Source organism: Leptosomus discolor, chromosome 6, assembly GCF_034619465.1.
Source record: "Leptosomus discolor isolate bLepDis1 chromosome 6, bLepDis1.hap2, whole genome shotgun sequence".
In the NCBI taxonomy this organism is placed as follows: domain Eukaryota; kingdom Metazoa; phylum Chordata; class Aves; order Leptosomiformes; family Leptosomidae; genus Leptosomus; species Leptosomus discolor.
In genome coordinates this window covers 9,399,188-9,413,457 of record NC_141396.1, presented here as the reverse complement: position 1 = coordinate 9,413,457, position 14,270 = coordinate 9,399,188, and the positions used below count along the sequence as shown (strand labels likewise).

The following is a 14,270-nucleotide window of genomic DNA, read 5'->3' as shown; positions in this document are numbered from 1 at the left end:
TGTTGTGGCTTGATAGCTATTTCTGACCTTCAAATGCACCAAAGTGTAAATTTACAGAATTCTGTAAGGCATTTAGCTCTCAAATCTCCAACACCTGTAAACTGAAATGCAGATACATCTCTTCAAAGTAGTCTGTCTGTATCTGTTAGTTTTGCTTCATTCTTAGACTTTTCCTGTCAGTTTCTACAATATTCTATGAACATAAAAAACTGAGTATGTACAAACCCAGGTTTCCCTTTGTATGATTCCATATCAAATAGTTCGTTCATAGAATGCTGTTTATATTTTAGTAAAATCTTTCACTTATATTGCTTAACCAATCAGGCGATATGGCATAACTGTATCTCTTGGGTAAGTTACTTTTGTTGTGGAAGTAAGAATTGGAATAACTACATTCTACTTTTTTAAACCTTTAAAATCCATATACAAATTTTATTTTGCCTTCAACTTATTCTTTTCTTTAAATTGGGTGTTCCTTGTGTAGAGAGAAAGAACACACATAGGAATGTTTGACTTACCACATCTGTCTCGGTCATTAATTTATGCTAAACTTGTTACCTCATGTTTTTCCTTATTCATTTATTCCTTAGTTGTCCCATTGTATCTCATCTCATCTTAAACGAGATACTCCTTGCAACTGATTGTTCCATGCAGAGGGACACCCGATTCTCTGTGTTCCCATTTCTGCTCTTGAGACCTTAAACAGGTTCTAATATAGTGTCCGTTAAAAAGTTGTACCTTTGTTTCATAAAATGAACAATAGTTCTACTATTCACTTTTACTTTCATTGCTACAAATTACCAGTTTCATATTTCTCGCCATGGATTAAGTAGATTCTCATTAGCTGTGATATCCCTTGGTTTTTTCACAGAATTCTTTTTAAATCTATCTGAACTTAGGCATGGCATCGTCCACCACGGATTTTGAAACTCTGATAGTTGCATATCATGAAAACATAAAAATGTATTTTTATATTGTCTGCTCTCTGTCGATGCTGAATTCACTTAGAGGAATACTTTGTCTGGAACGCATTGAATATGTGTTGACGTAACCTTTTCTGTTAGGTCACTCAGGATCCTGTTTTGCACCTTTACAGGAGGCAGGTGAGCAGCTAAGCTGCAAATTGCATGATTAGGAAGCTTAAATACACGCAAAAACTCTGCCTATGTGGTGTTTGGTGGTACAGTCTGCTTTGTGTTACCTGCCAACGTAAGAGTGACAAGCTACGGACAAATTTCTAGGGGAGTTTATACATTTATATGTGTACGTTCTGCTCGTGATGACGTGGCTAAACAAACTATGGCCTTGCAAATGACAGAAGAGTCCAGACAAGAGGCAATAGTGTAAGATAAGTAGTTGACAAAATATTATCTAATTTTTGAAAAAACTGGGTTTTATCTTTGGCAGCCCTGCCTGCCACTTGAGTAGTGCTGGCAACAGTGTATAATCCAGGATTGAAATGCAGTTCTTCAGTTCTGCTTTACGTGCAAGGCTCATTGTTGTGATTCAGATATTCCTGTGTGCTGACAGAATATATAGGAGGATACTGGAGGACTTCAGAAGATTTAGGGATAGACAGGCGTGGTTCAGACAGACACATTTTCATTGCTTTGCAGCCTTACGCATTTCACACTGTAAAAAAAAAATATGTATGTTGAAGGAGTAATTTTTCTACCGTAGTCAAAAATCATACTTATTTTCTAGCATGCAGTGTGCTGCTTTTGCCACTGGGCCGCCTCTCCAGGGAATGGGTTATATGAGTGTATCACAACATTTAGTACAAATTCTCCACAATGAATGCGCATCAATCAAGCAAGCATTCACAGCAGTTCTCTAGCTTGCTGCCTGAGACTGCCATGTGGTTAGTCCCTGCTGGTTTGTATGTATTAAACGCCATTAACCCCAAATGGTTACTCTTTTAAATTATTAATGCTTGGGATATGTTTGTAATAATTTTGGTGTTATCCTAGAGAACGGGAACCGTTTGGATTTATAATCTCACTACTGTACTTACTTGAAAAAATGTCTTGTACTGGAGTCTAATTTATGGTTCTAATAAACTATTACTCACCTGTGCTTATGCCAGAAGAACGCTGAATTCTTGCCGTGCTGTGAGTTTCTTCTTGGTATCACAGAGCACAAATTTAAATGTCTTTTTATGTGCTGGAGACAGATTTATGGGAAGACAGATGGGTTGCTTGCTTTCAGGCTAAGTAGAGATGCTTTGTAGCTTCTGAGAAGGTTCTCTGTGATCTGTTATAGTATCCAGTGCCCAATGCTAACTTCTAGTATCTTCTGCCCATTCAATCTACTCAACTTTTTCTTCATGAGGAACACAACTTCAGAGTACTCTGCTGTCATAAAAGATGGAGGTTTTTTTCCCTTTCTTGTTGAAGATAAAATCTCAGCAAGTTTAGAATGAGTTTAATTATATGACTCCAACTGGAAATAGTGTTTCAGACATCAGATGAATTTGAGGCCTTGAGCTAGAAAGGGATGTTTTATAGTATGTACTAAGGTCAAAGGTGCACTCATAAGGTGAATGAAAAACTTCTATCAAATAGTGGGCAAACCAAGTGAATATGTACTTTCAGTGGTGGAGAGAAAAAGATGCCTTCTCTTAGTAAATGGCATATTCAGCCTTGAAGCAAAATAGTACAGGGCTTAAGAGACATTTAAGCAGATTAAAAAATGTTCTAGATTTAAAAACTCCCACGCCCCACAACCTGTTACATTCTATATGGTTTCTGTATCCAGCCTTGTAGAGAGCTACTTCAAATGCTGATGTAAAAAACTTGCTTTTAGTAAATTTCTGCTTCAGGATGAACAGTCATTTCAACCGTGTAATTCTGAAAAATGCTTTGCAGAATAAGTTAAAAGCAATGGCTTCGAAAGGATCAGCAAGTGTAATCACAGAAGACATGCTAAAAGGCCAAGACTCTTTGACAACAGACACGGGACAGCCTGTTCAGCCTGAAGAAGCACCTAGTGCTGCTGGAGCAGAGCAAATGGAGAAGGAGGATGACCTCCCGCAACAGGCCGACGATCTCTCTTTCAGTCTGGATGAACTAAATGTCACATCGTCACCTGAGTCCTCCACTATTTATCCAAATCAAGACTACAATTTAGTGAATTCTCTACTAAACCTCACTAAAAGTCCCGTGAGTTGGGTTTTTTTGTTCTATTTAATGTGATAAAATGAAATAGTTTGGATGCTGTGTGAAGCGGGCAGCAGGAGTGACTGTACACATATGCACACACTGTATTGTAACTATAAAAAGTAAAACGAGGTTTGTTTTGCAGGCAGTTTTTGTAAATTGTCAATTTTCTTTGCCAATTCAGATTAAAGTAAAAATACTATTTTAGAAAATTAGTATTAAGTTTGTTGATGGTAATGTGTTTTTTGAGCAGTTTGTTGCATGCTGCATGTTTCACAGATAAGCTACATTGGGTAATCGTTAGGCTAAATATACCACGAGAGAATATTTAAAAATCTATTTTCAATTGTACTGACTTAACCAAACCCACTTATTTTGTAAGGCACTGGGCTATCTCTAGAGGTTTGATTTCTTTTAAAAACTACTGTTCTATGTCTTACCCAGCTCCATCCTCAAATTCATACTCAGATTCTTTCAGAAAACTTAAGAGGAGGGTTGGGTAAGCCTGTAATTGCTACAGCAGTGTTGAGAGCGGAAAAGCAAATCTACCGATGTATCTCGTTACTGTTAAGTGATAGTTTACATTGTCTAATATCTTCTTGGTCTTAAGCTGACCCACAGCACTAGTTCGGTCAGCCTGAAGGTTGCAGTTGCATTCTTAGTATTTCACATGGATTCGGGTGAGATTCTTTATTTTGCACCGTGCAAATTCACTGGAATTAGGTTTTAATGGCTGAAAAGCCAACAGAAATAAATGCATTCACTCACTGTGGGGGAATGGAGAGGTTTTATTTGGGAGATGTTTGCTTCTTGATTTCAAGTGAGCTTCATTCACCCTCTGATTAATTCTTCCATGCCCTTCTGCCAGGACGGCCGGATAGCAGTGAAGGCCTGTGAAGGCCTCATGCTTTTGGTGAGTTTGCCAGAACCAGCAGCTGCCAAGTGCCTGACTCAAAGCACTTGTTTATGTGAATTGTTGACAGACAGGCTGGCCACCCTCTACAAAGCCCTGCCTCAGTCACTGGATCCCTTAGACATTGAAACAGTGGAGGCAATTAACTGGGGGTAAGAATTTTATTTTTGTATTTAATACCCAAGGTGACTCTACACCCCTCCCTGAAACTAATTTTCTATAGGTAGATAAGATGCATAAAATATTCCCACCCCCATGCTAGAGTCCCAAGAGCAGAGCCGAGATACCAGCTGCAGTATAGTGGTACGGCTTTGGGCGTCCAGTGTACGTGTGATTTCTGACGTGGGGCCAGATTTGGCTGCCAGTCCCTTGCAGAGATTCCTCAGAGGGCAAGTTTTTCCACTGAATTACGTAAGCAGATTGTGGTGGTGTAGCTGTAGTATCAGGAACAGTTTATTTTCTTGTTCAGATGTCAAGGATTTAGGAAACATGAACTTTTCACTGTACACAGTGAGCGCTGTAAGCTGCTGCAGGGGGCAGGAAGGGTGTCTTTGATAACAGGTTGTTGTTGCAAAATTTTTGCAGTAAAAAAGGAGGAAAGAGTTACTGTGTAACTCATCAGCGTGAAGCAAAAGGTACACGCCTGTTATCCTAACTGCTTGCGCGTCAGATTCTCAAAACATTCTTTTCCCCGCTCTGCCTTCATTATCACGGATTGCTCGTGATCTATTAGTACTGAGACAAAAAAGTAGGTATTTGTGAAATAGCTACCAAAATTTTTAGTGGTTGGGAGATTAAAGTTAGTAGGGAAAAAACCACGACTTTGAATAGTGGGATAAATAGTTATTGGACTGCTTTACCAAAGAAAATGGTGAATTTGTTATTCCTTAGAGCCTTTAAATTGAGATACATGTTTTTTTCTGAAAGATACAATCTAGTTCAGGTGTACACTGTGTAGTTTTGGTGGACATGATTGAGGTCGCTTACAGAGTACAGAAGAACAATTGCCTTAATTTTATGGTTCGGTTCTCTGACTGCAGGAGTTATTGATTCAGTTTCTGACGCCTGTGTTTCCTGGGAGAACAGACTAGGTGATCAGTTTTCCTTTCTGACTCGAAATACTTAAGCAGAGTTCTGCTGTACATACTGTGCATCCTTTAGTGTGCCACTGAAAACCTGCATAATGATAGCACTGCCAGACTAATAGAGACCAGCAGAAAAGCTATGTTAATGTTCACTTATTCTGTTAAGTTCAATAAGAATGAAGTCCAAGATTCTTCAATTACTTGTAGACTAAATAAGTATTTTTCCCTGTGTTCTCTAGTTTGGATTCCTATAGCCATAAAGAAGATGCATCTGCTTTTCCAGGGAAAAGAGCATTGATTTCGTTTCTTTCATGGTTTGACTACTGTGATCAACTCATCAAAGAAGCACAAAAGGTTTGAAATGTTTACAGATAATACAAATATATTCAGCAAATAAGTGCTTCCAGTTGTTTCTTAGCTTTTGAGTTTGAGACATACCATTTTGTACTTTTGTTTCAGGCTGCTGCTGTTGCTATGGCAAAAGCCGTGCGGGAACGATTTTTCATTGATGTTATGGAACCCCAGCTGATGCAAACGTGAGTAGCATCCTGCAAGACACAGCAGAACAGAATCTAAATCAAGCTGATTCTTTTTTTCAGCTGAAATCCACTACATATCTGACATGAGGTTTTTTTTTTGTTCAGTTCAGAGATCGGAATCCTCACATCAACTGCACTGTTGCATCGCATTGTTCGCCAAGTGACTTCAGATGTCCTGCTGCAGGAGACAGTTTATTTTATACTTGGAGAACACAGAGAGCCAGAAACTTTGGCAGACATCAACAGACACCCATTGCGACACAGGTTAATCGAACACTGTGATCACATTTCTGACGAGGTGAGAAGTGGTGATGATACGATGTCTGCTGGCCAGTTCTGTCTTGCTTAGAGTCTGTAAAAATGCCGTTGTGAGGTCTTCTTATGTTTGTGTCTGCTAACTTTTTTTGACTAGGAAAACCGCTCCGACTGCAGCCCTACCAATTCCCTTTAGAACATGAAAGTCAAGATGTTTTCTCCAGCTAGCACGTTGTTCTCATTATAACGGTTCTTTGCTAAATTTGCTTGCCCACTGTGCATATCTAGTTGGCCTTGCTCATCTATAAGATAGAGCAAGATCAGTTTCTCTAATTGCTTTCTAATTTGTGCTTTGTTATATGTTGCATCGCTGTTATTTTCCATGTTGTGTCAATTCTGTCATGTTACTGCATAAGGTATCATTAAAAACTTACTATTTTTTATATAAAGTATGGTCAGAGAATATACACAATGCCAGTTAAAAGATCTTATAATAGCTTTAAGCTCTTTACACACAGTAAACATTGTTAAAGTAATTTACTTTACTAAAATCCCTCCACAGGAGCTGCTTGTTTCATTTTTTCCAATGAAAAAAACTCTGCCCTCTACTTTTTCAAACAAAACCCAAGCTTGCCTGAAATACAGATCTATGCCTTCAAATATCCTTTTTTTTCAGTATGCTTACTTGCTCACCCTGTCAGAATGAGTTATCTGTATAAACTAGTTGATCTTTGCCTAGCTAAGCACTCTGAAGCTATCTTTAAAAACTGTATTGCTTGAAGTCAATCTCCTCTTAAAAGCCTAGGTAATATCTCCATGTAAAAATCTTAGCCTATAGTTCTAGTCACAACTTGCCAGTATTACTATGTTTTGTTCTGGATATTTATTGCTAACTTTAAGTCCTCCTCTTCTGTGTCTCACTTGCACAACGATAACCATCTTCTTGTGTGGATTTGATTGTAATATGGAAAGCTAAGTTGTAAGTTCTCTGTGTGTTCTTTGTATTGTTATTTTGGCAGATTTTAGAACAGTTTTTGTTTTACGGGAAAACAATACATACACATTCTGATTTTCACTCAGTGTGAACTCTTCATCCATGTTCACCACATTCAGCATTACAATTTCCTAATTTTTCTTAGGATTTTTGCGTCCTTCCATAACGTAAATAAGTAATTGCAATGTTACAAAGTTACAAACCAGATAGAAAGCAAAAAGCATAAGGCAGCGGTGCATCAGTGTGTTGAATTTTTACCTTTTGTGTTGCAGATCAGCATAATGACTTTGCGAATGTTTGAGCACCTTTTGCAAAAACCCCATGAGCACATTCTTTATAATTTGGTTCTGAGGAATTTAGAAGAAAGAAACTATATGGAATACAAGCCACTCTGTCAAGAAGATAAAGATGTGGTAGAGAATGGACAGATTGCAGGAGCGGTGTAAGTTTCTTTTTTAGGGGAAGTTTTCACAACAGCTAACTTGTATTCTTATTTGTAGAACAAAGCAGGGTTTTTTTCAGTAATTGAAAGAAAAGTTAGTCTAGATAGCACTTTGAGTGCTCTGTGTATTAATCCATATCCATAAAGTGATGCAGAAATTATTACATCAGGAACTTAGGGAAATTTTGAGAACAATAACAGAAAAGCTAAAATTGTCAAAAGCCTCTTTCCAGAACGATAGTCACTCAAAGGTCTTCATATCTCAATTTACTTATGCATTTACCTAGCTTAAGTCTATGCATATTTGTATTGTTTTCAGTGAGATTATTCTTGAAGTCAATCACTTTGGTGTCTTGCTTACATTTATATTCTTGAATAATTTTTTAATGGAAGAACTTTTCTGGCACTCTACATAAAATCCTCCTAAATACGCTACGTATCTCTTGTAACTCCTTTTTTTACTGATGGAGGGGTAAGGACTAATCACACCAGCTATTTTAGGCATCTTAATTTAGATGTTTCTGAGTCATCTGAAATAATCTAATTATTTCCTGGAGTATAACTCTCTCTCATGTAAAAAATGTGGTTGAAGAGTTTTAAGTGATGCAGTGCAGTGATTTTGAACGCATCAAAAATGTCTGCTCCGTTGTTCAGATCAACAAGTTAAATTTTTCTTCAAAACAAAGTTTATTGTTATTTGTAAAGGTTGGTATTTCTGCATATTAATTAGGTTAAAAGATGCGCGTATAAGAGCGTTCTGGAAAACATCTTAGTTCTTCAGAGAAGAAAAATGGAAAGCATGCCTTTTGACCCAGAGATTTTCCTGCCTTCCATAACATACTGTGAATGGTTATGTTTTTGTCTACTATGATCTCACAGAGACCTGGAGGAAGATCCGTTATTTACTGATCTGTCTCCAGATAACACGTTGTCAGCTCAAGAGTGGCTCAGTGCTTCTCCACCTGTCAGTCCAGAACATCCAAAAAATGATGGGAAGACTGAAGTTCATAAAATTGTAAATAGGTAAGTTGAAACAAACACTCAAAGAAATCTCTGAATGTGTGGGTGTCTGCACACACTGTGCAAATGAAATGTACTCCTTAATGGATGTTATTCTGTGCCAGCTGGTAAAATGACTCCACAGAAGGAAATTATGTGGCATTTTATCAGAAAGCTACTCCTGACAGATTAGAGCTTACAATAAGTAAAAATAATTCAACATAAATGAGAAAAATAGAAGAACAGTACAGCTAATACTCAGTTATTATACAATGTGGTTGAATACTCAGAATTCATGATGAAAGCTTCGTTGATTATAAAACTTTCTTTTCTCAAGAATGTTTGCTGTAATACTTAATTTGCTGTTACAGGACTTGACCTTCCTGGGCAAGTCTTGCCATAAACGTTTTGGAGGAAAAAACCCTCAAAATTCCTGAGGTTCCTTAAACACATATATAGAAGTAAATAATTGCCAGGCTAGAGATAACCTTCTGTTCCATGAGAATCAAGGAGCAGCTCTGTCACTTGTAACATACCTTTGTGCGTGTTAGACGTACTGCAAATTGGATATCACGAAGAGGACAGACTCTGCTCTAAGCAACTTAGCGATGGTAATTCTCTTAGCAACTAGTATTAGGACAAATGCTGTTTGCTCTGTTAATGCACGGTGGCAAAGCAGCGCTGGTATTTCTATCTGTTTACCCAGAAATAATCAAAGGTGTTAGCCAAAGGAAGCAAACAGCCCAAGGACAGTCAGCATAGAATGGCATAGTCACTCCTTGCCCTCTTTCCCCCACTACTGCTATTTATAGTTATGGTGGACATGGTTTGGAGCAAAGACACAAAGAACAGTCTCCTAAATTCACCTCATGTAATCTCCATCAGTGAACAGGAATGTTTTCAGGATTTGCAGTGTTTTGCAAATTTGTATTTAAAAGTCAATACTGCATATTTCTGTATATAAATCTTACAGGAGTCTCCAGCAGTTCTTGGGGTGTGGATAAGGCTGAAATTTGGAAACAGGTTCCAAAGGCTGAGTTTAATTTGCTGTCCAGAAATTTTAGGGGTTTATTTTATTTTATTTTTAAGACAGTTCCTCTCTAATTCAGAATTTCCTGATGTGTTTTAGGTCAGATATTGATGAAGTAATAAGGACATACAGTATTTGCACTGCATACCTGGGCAAAGGCAATGGTATTTGTAACTGGGACATTTGTATGCAAATATTCCTGTATGTTCTTAGATGTTCATTTTTTGCCACAACAAGCTATGGTAAATAAAACTGCCTATGCAATAGGTTATGAAGAATTTTAACTGTAATTCTCCTTTTCTTTTGGCTCATTTATTCCCCAGTAACTTTTCCATCTGCTCTAGTAAGATGGAATCTGACCTTTAGCAAATACTTGGCCTGGTTATGAATATTCCTTTTCATCTCCATTCTGTCCGCTAATTCTCAAAAAATGCTGCCACTGAGATTTTTACCTCTACTGCTAGGTAGAAAAGTTCTGAAGCATATATCTTGCTATTACGAATGGTAGTTAGAACAGACATGCTTAAACAGGTTTTGTATTCTCTGTTCTTCACATAAAGTTATGGTAGAATCTGTGGATTCGTTGGCCAGACAATGCAGTATTGTGTACACTGTTACAGATGATGAGAAAATATTGATCTGGTGCTCTGTGGATTATAGATATTCATTAATGTACTTTTTTTCTCTTTAGTTTTCTCTGTCTGGTACCTGATGAAGCTAAGTCATCGTACCATGTGGAGGGTACAGGCTATGATACTTACCTCAGAGATGCCCACAGACAAGTAAGTCCGTGACATCTTCCTTAGTCTTTGAGAATTTGAAATGCTTATGAGAATATACAAGTGGTTCTATAAATAGACCTACTAAATGCATCTTTTGGTAATGGAAGATGGGAAAATTAAATTTTTATTTTCTAATGAAAAGTTACCTGTGGAGACCTTTTGGCGGTGAATCCACCTTGTATTACTCTAGTGGGAATAATGGATGACATTAAATGCATTGATATTCATAAATACACTGAGAGAAGATCTGAACTGCAGATAGATTCTTAATTTGCTTTTGCATTTATCTGCATTCTCTTGGAGAATTGCCTGCCAAGCTGTTTGAAAGGACTAAGGGGAAATTAAAACGCTGCATAGGAGTTATGCAATCTGGGACTTTAAAAATAAAGGCTCATCACAGGGAAGGCACAGCCTAAGGCATTCAGGTTACAAGTTGGGAGTTTTGATAGGTAGGAAAAGCTTTATGATTTACTGTTTCGAAATAAATGTGGATTTTGCTTTTACAATCATAATCTAAAGTTTCCTTAGTCAGAAGACAATCGCTGTTTATCTGCAGCTTTCCTAGTGAAGCCCTGTGCATCTTCTAGAATAGAAAAAATTATGCAAAGGAGTAGACTAACCGAGAGCGCTATATTTAGTAGGTGCTTCAAAAATTCTATAACCTCTGAATTACAGTATCAGCAGTTTAAGATGGGAAGCTTGGATTTCTGTATTTATTATATTGTTTTATCTGTAGTCTCTCCTGTAAAAGAAAGGGAAGAGAAAATAGAGAATACGGAAACAAACAAAGGTTGATGTAAAATTCCCCTATGTTCTATTCTTGGATGCCAGAAAACACATATCATCTTTGTATTTCTTTCATGCCTTGGGAAAAAGAGTATTCTGGGAGTTATTAGAGAACAGAATTGGTTTCTGTCACTTCCTGACAATGATATGGCTACTCTTAAAATATTTCCCCCGTAAGAATAGCCCTGCCTATTGCTGCTATTACACCCAAATAGCTGTTCTGCTTCCATATTTCTGTTCCTGGAAGGCTGCACAAGTAGGTAAGCTACATGCAGGGAAGAATTTCTGAGTCTGTTTTGTCTCTCTTGCTACTTTTTATTCCTATGTACCTTCACTGCTATAACCTGTGCTCCTTTCAAGGTTTAATTCCTTGAAAGTGAGACATCAGGCAGCCCACAGAAAATCAGAGGCAGAGGTTGAGAAAGGCTGTTATGGGTGACAGGAAACAAAGAGAGGGAAGAGGAAGCTGTGAAGTACTTTTTCCATTTGTGTCTCCTGCATATGCACATGCCTTTCCTGTCCTGGGAATTAGGGAGCAATATAGATTGGCTGGGAAGATAAGCTACACATAATACAGTGGAAGTGTGGTAACGTACTGATGCCAAGAATGTGTATGAAGGCAATTGCTGCTTTAGAAGAACCCTGATCAGGTTGCGTATTGTTGGCTTTGCTTTGTGTTTTGGCCCCAGCTGCTTTTTGGGAGCCCTGTTCTCCACTCAGTGTGTTTCTGAAACTACCATAATAGCACGAACGTCAAGATGAAATTGAGGTGCCTGCATCGAAACTGTTCATGTTTATTTTAGAATGAAAGTTCTTTTTGGTCTGAGACTTTTCATGTAGCTACAGATTATGGTTTTAAGGCATATGGACTATTAAAAGGAAATAAATGGTTTCTGTGGAGGTTTGACTCTGTCCCTCACTACTTTTTTCCAGTTCCGGGATTATTGTGTCATCTGCCTGCGGTGGGAGTGGCCTGGATCTCCCAGATCTTTAGAAAAGTGCAATTTAGAAGCATCATTTTTTGAAGGACACTTCTTGAAAGTCTTGTTTGAAAGAATGGGCAGGATTCTTGATCAGGTAAGGAAAAGCAGTTTATGAATTCCATTTCTGATACTTTCATCACTACTAAAGAGCTGATCCCCAAGGTCCCGTGGTTCTCATCACTCAGATGTCTATATAGCATCGTATTATTGTGTAATGTGCCATGTCCTTGGTGCAGGTGTCTGTAGATTGCAGGATGTTACAGTGATCAGCATTCTCAACAAAAGTAGGGAACAAAACCTCTTATCTTTGTTAACCACTTTTTGTGTACCAAATATTTTCTTGACCAGAAATACAATTTAAATTAATAGGAAGACAATAATATCCTTTAAGTAAAAGAAGAGGGTAAGGTAGTATCTTAGGAATCCTTCAGTACTAGCATCACTGATTCTGTTCTCATTTTCTAGCATTTACTCTTTGAAAGCATGTACATATTTCAGTAAATAAAATACTGTACAGCTTCTTTCTGCCACATTTCAGTGCACTTCAATCTGAAGTCAGGTTCTGGAAGCAGTTTATGTCACTGTGGAAGATGAAAATATCTTACTATATCACTGCTAACATTTCCCCCATTTTTTCATTGTTAGAAAAAACTCTTATCAGTGCATGGAAAGTTTCTGGAAGGTACCGTTTTCCATCTGCAATATAATTTCCTGTTTGATTATCTTCAAATAATAAAAGTATAGCTGCCAAGGGCAAACAAATCAGATAATGACCTGACTGGCTTTTTGTTCTGAAAAGGAGGTGTGACATGTCAGACCCAGATCAGTACGAAGGAATTTAAAGCAAGTGAATTTTCCTGATGTCTGTTTCGGTATTTAGCCATCCTGCATGACCTAGCCAGTTTGCTAGAGAAGCAAAGTGAAGGCTTGAGGAGGTGAAGAGGAGGTTGCCCTTTGTGAACACTTACTGTTTCTTTGACTTCTTTAAACTCTGGATTAAGTTAGTCAAATCAATGTTGCTGCTTCAGACCAAGAAGATAACTTTTCTTGCCAGTGAAAATGAGCCCTGAAAGTCTAGATTACCCTCCCTGTAATACCAGCTGGCGTTGCTACAGATGCAGAAGTACCAGTTTCAGAAGTCTGTACAATTCTTTTCTGTTTTGTTTGTGGACCTATGTACAGAATAAACAATTAGCTGGGGTAGTGCCAGATTTCCTGCACATAAGCAGGACAAGAGCCATTTGAACATATAAATGCATAGGAAACATGTCAGGAAGCCAGTAATGGCCTCTAGGTCAGCTCTGTGAGTGTTCAGGGGAGAAGGATGTTTGAGAGTACCAACTTTTATAATTCAGAAGTCAGAAAAGAAAGCCAAATACTTCCTGTACTATACTGGTATTCTCAGGGTTTTGCTTCTGCTCACTTCACTAGCTGAAATGGTTATAGGTTTGAGTCGTGAAGAAAACTGGACATCATCAGCTCTTAGGACAAACAAGCCTCATACATATGAGAACTTTGTCTGAGCAATGACACATAAATTACAAAAAGTAAAGAACCCAAGTTACATCCCCCAAGAAACACCTGAGTGTCAGATATGTATGATTACAACAAAAGTGGCATCTGGCATGGAAGCACAGTGCCCATTTTGATATACTGCCTGTCAGCATGACAGACTTTTGGGTTAATCAAGCAAGGTGTTACGGTCTGTGGTGTCAAAAATGGTTCTTGACTCTAGAAGAATTAAAATTAACTGTCTGAATCAGACAAGGGGTAAATTCTTACTGTATCATACCAAACTAAAATTCCTAGGGGTTATTCACAGTGAAACATGTAAATCACATAGGGAAAAAACCCAAAACCCACACCAACAAAACCTTTAGTGGAGACACAGTGCTACTTACAGGCTGTGTTCAATGTCTTTTTTGCTTTGTCACAATAATACAGGTAGTTCTTGTGTTTTTATCATTTTTTATCAGTTGATGTCAGAAAACTTTGCAGAGGTGGCAGGTATCATTAACCTAGTTTCTGACAGAAATAGCTGAGGCACACAAGTGAAGTAACTTGTTTCAAGGCTGTTAAATCCAGTACCTCATCTGCTAGACAGTACCTCCTTCCTCCTGTTAATATTATACATTTCTGTGGAACTGACTCTTTCCTAAAAATTTTGTAAGAATTTCCTGAACTGAAGATTTTGCTGGGTTTAAGCCTTCTAGTTATAGAGAAATTTTTTAGGCTGTTATCTGAGATCAGGCTGTCTTACTGAGTCTGTTGACATATGGACAGAAGTAAAAGCTGTGCGTGAAG

At 37.9% G+C, this 14,270-nt stretch overlaps 1 protein-coding gene across 2 annotated transcripts in view; it reads left to right on the top strand.

Moving 5' to 3' along the window:
- FHIP2A (FHF complex subunit HOOK interacting protein 2A) overlaps window positions 1–14,270 on the top strand; it is a 33,255-nt gene that overhangs the window by 14,244 nt on the left and 4,741 nt on the right. Inside the window, exons 6-15 of one of the 2 annotated variants that reach the window (XM_086466624.1) lie at window positions 1,065–1,103; window positions 2,868–3,161; window positions 4,027–4,223; window positions 5,396–5,510; window positions 5,616–5,692; window positions 5,801–5,993; window positions 7,217–7,386; window positions 8,266–8,409; window positions 10,107–10,197; window positions 11,917–12,060. In XM_086466624.1, the coding sequence (XP_086322750.1) occupies window positions 1,065–1,103; window positions 2,868–3,161; window positions 4,027–4,223; window positions 5,396–5,510; window positions 5,616–5,692; window positions 5,801–5,993; window positions 7,217–7,386; window positions 8,266–8,409; window positions 10,107–10,197; window positions 11,917–12,060 (1,464 nt within the window). The remainder of the gene's footprint in view (window positions 1–1,064; window positions 1,104–2,867; window positions 3,162–4,026; window positions 4,224–5,395; window positions 5,511–5,615; window positions 5,693–5,800; window positions 5,994–7,216; window positions 7,387–8,265; window positions 8,410–10,106; window positions 10,198–11,916; window positions 12,061–14,270) is intronic. The other variant, XM_086466623.1, reaches the window with a different exon arrangement.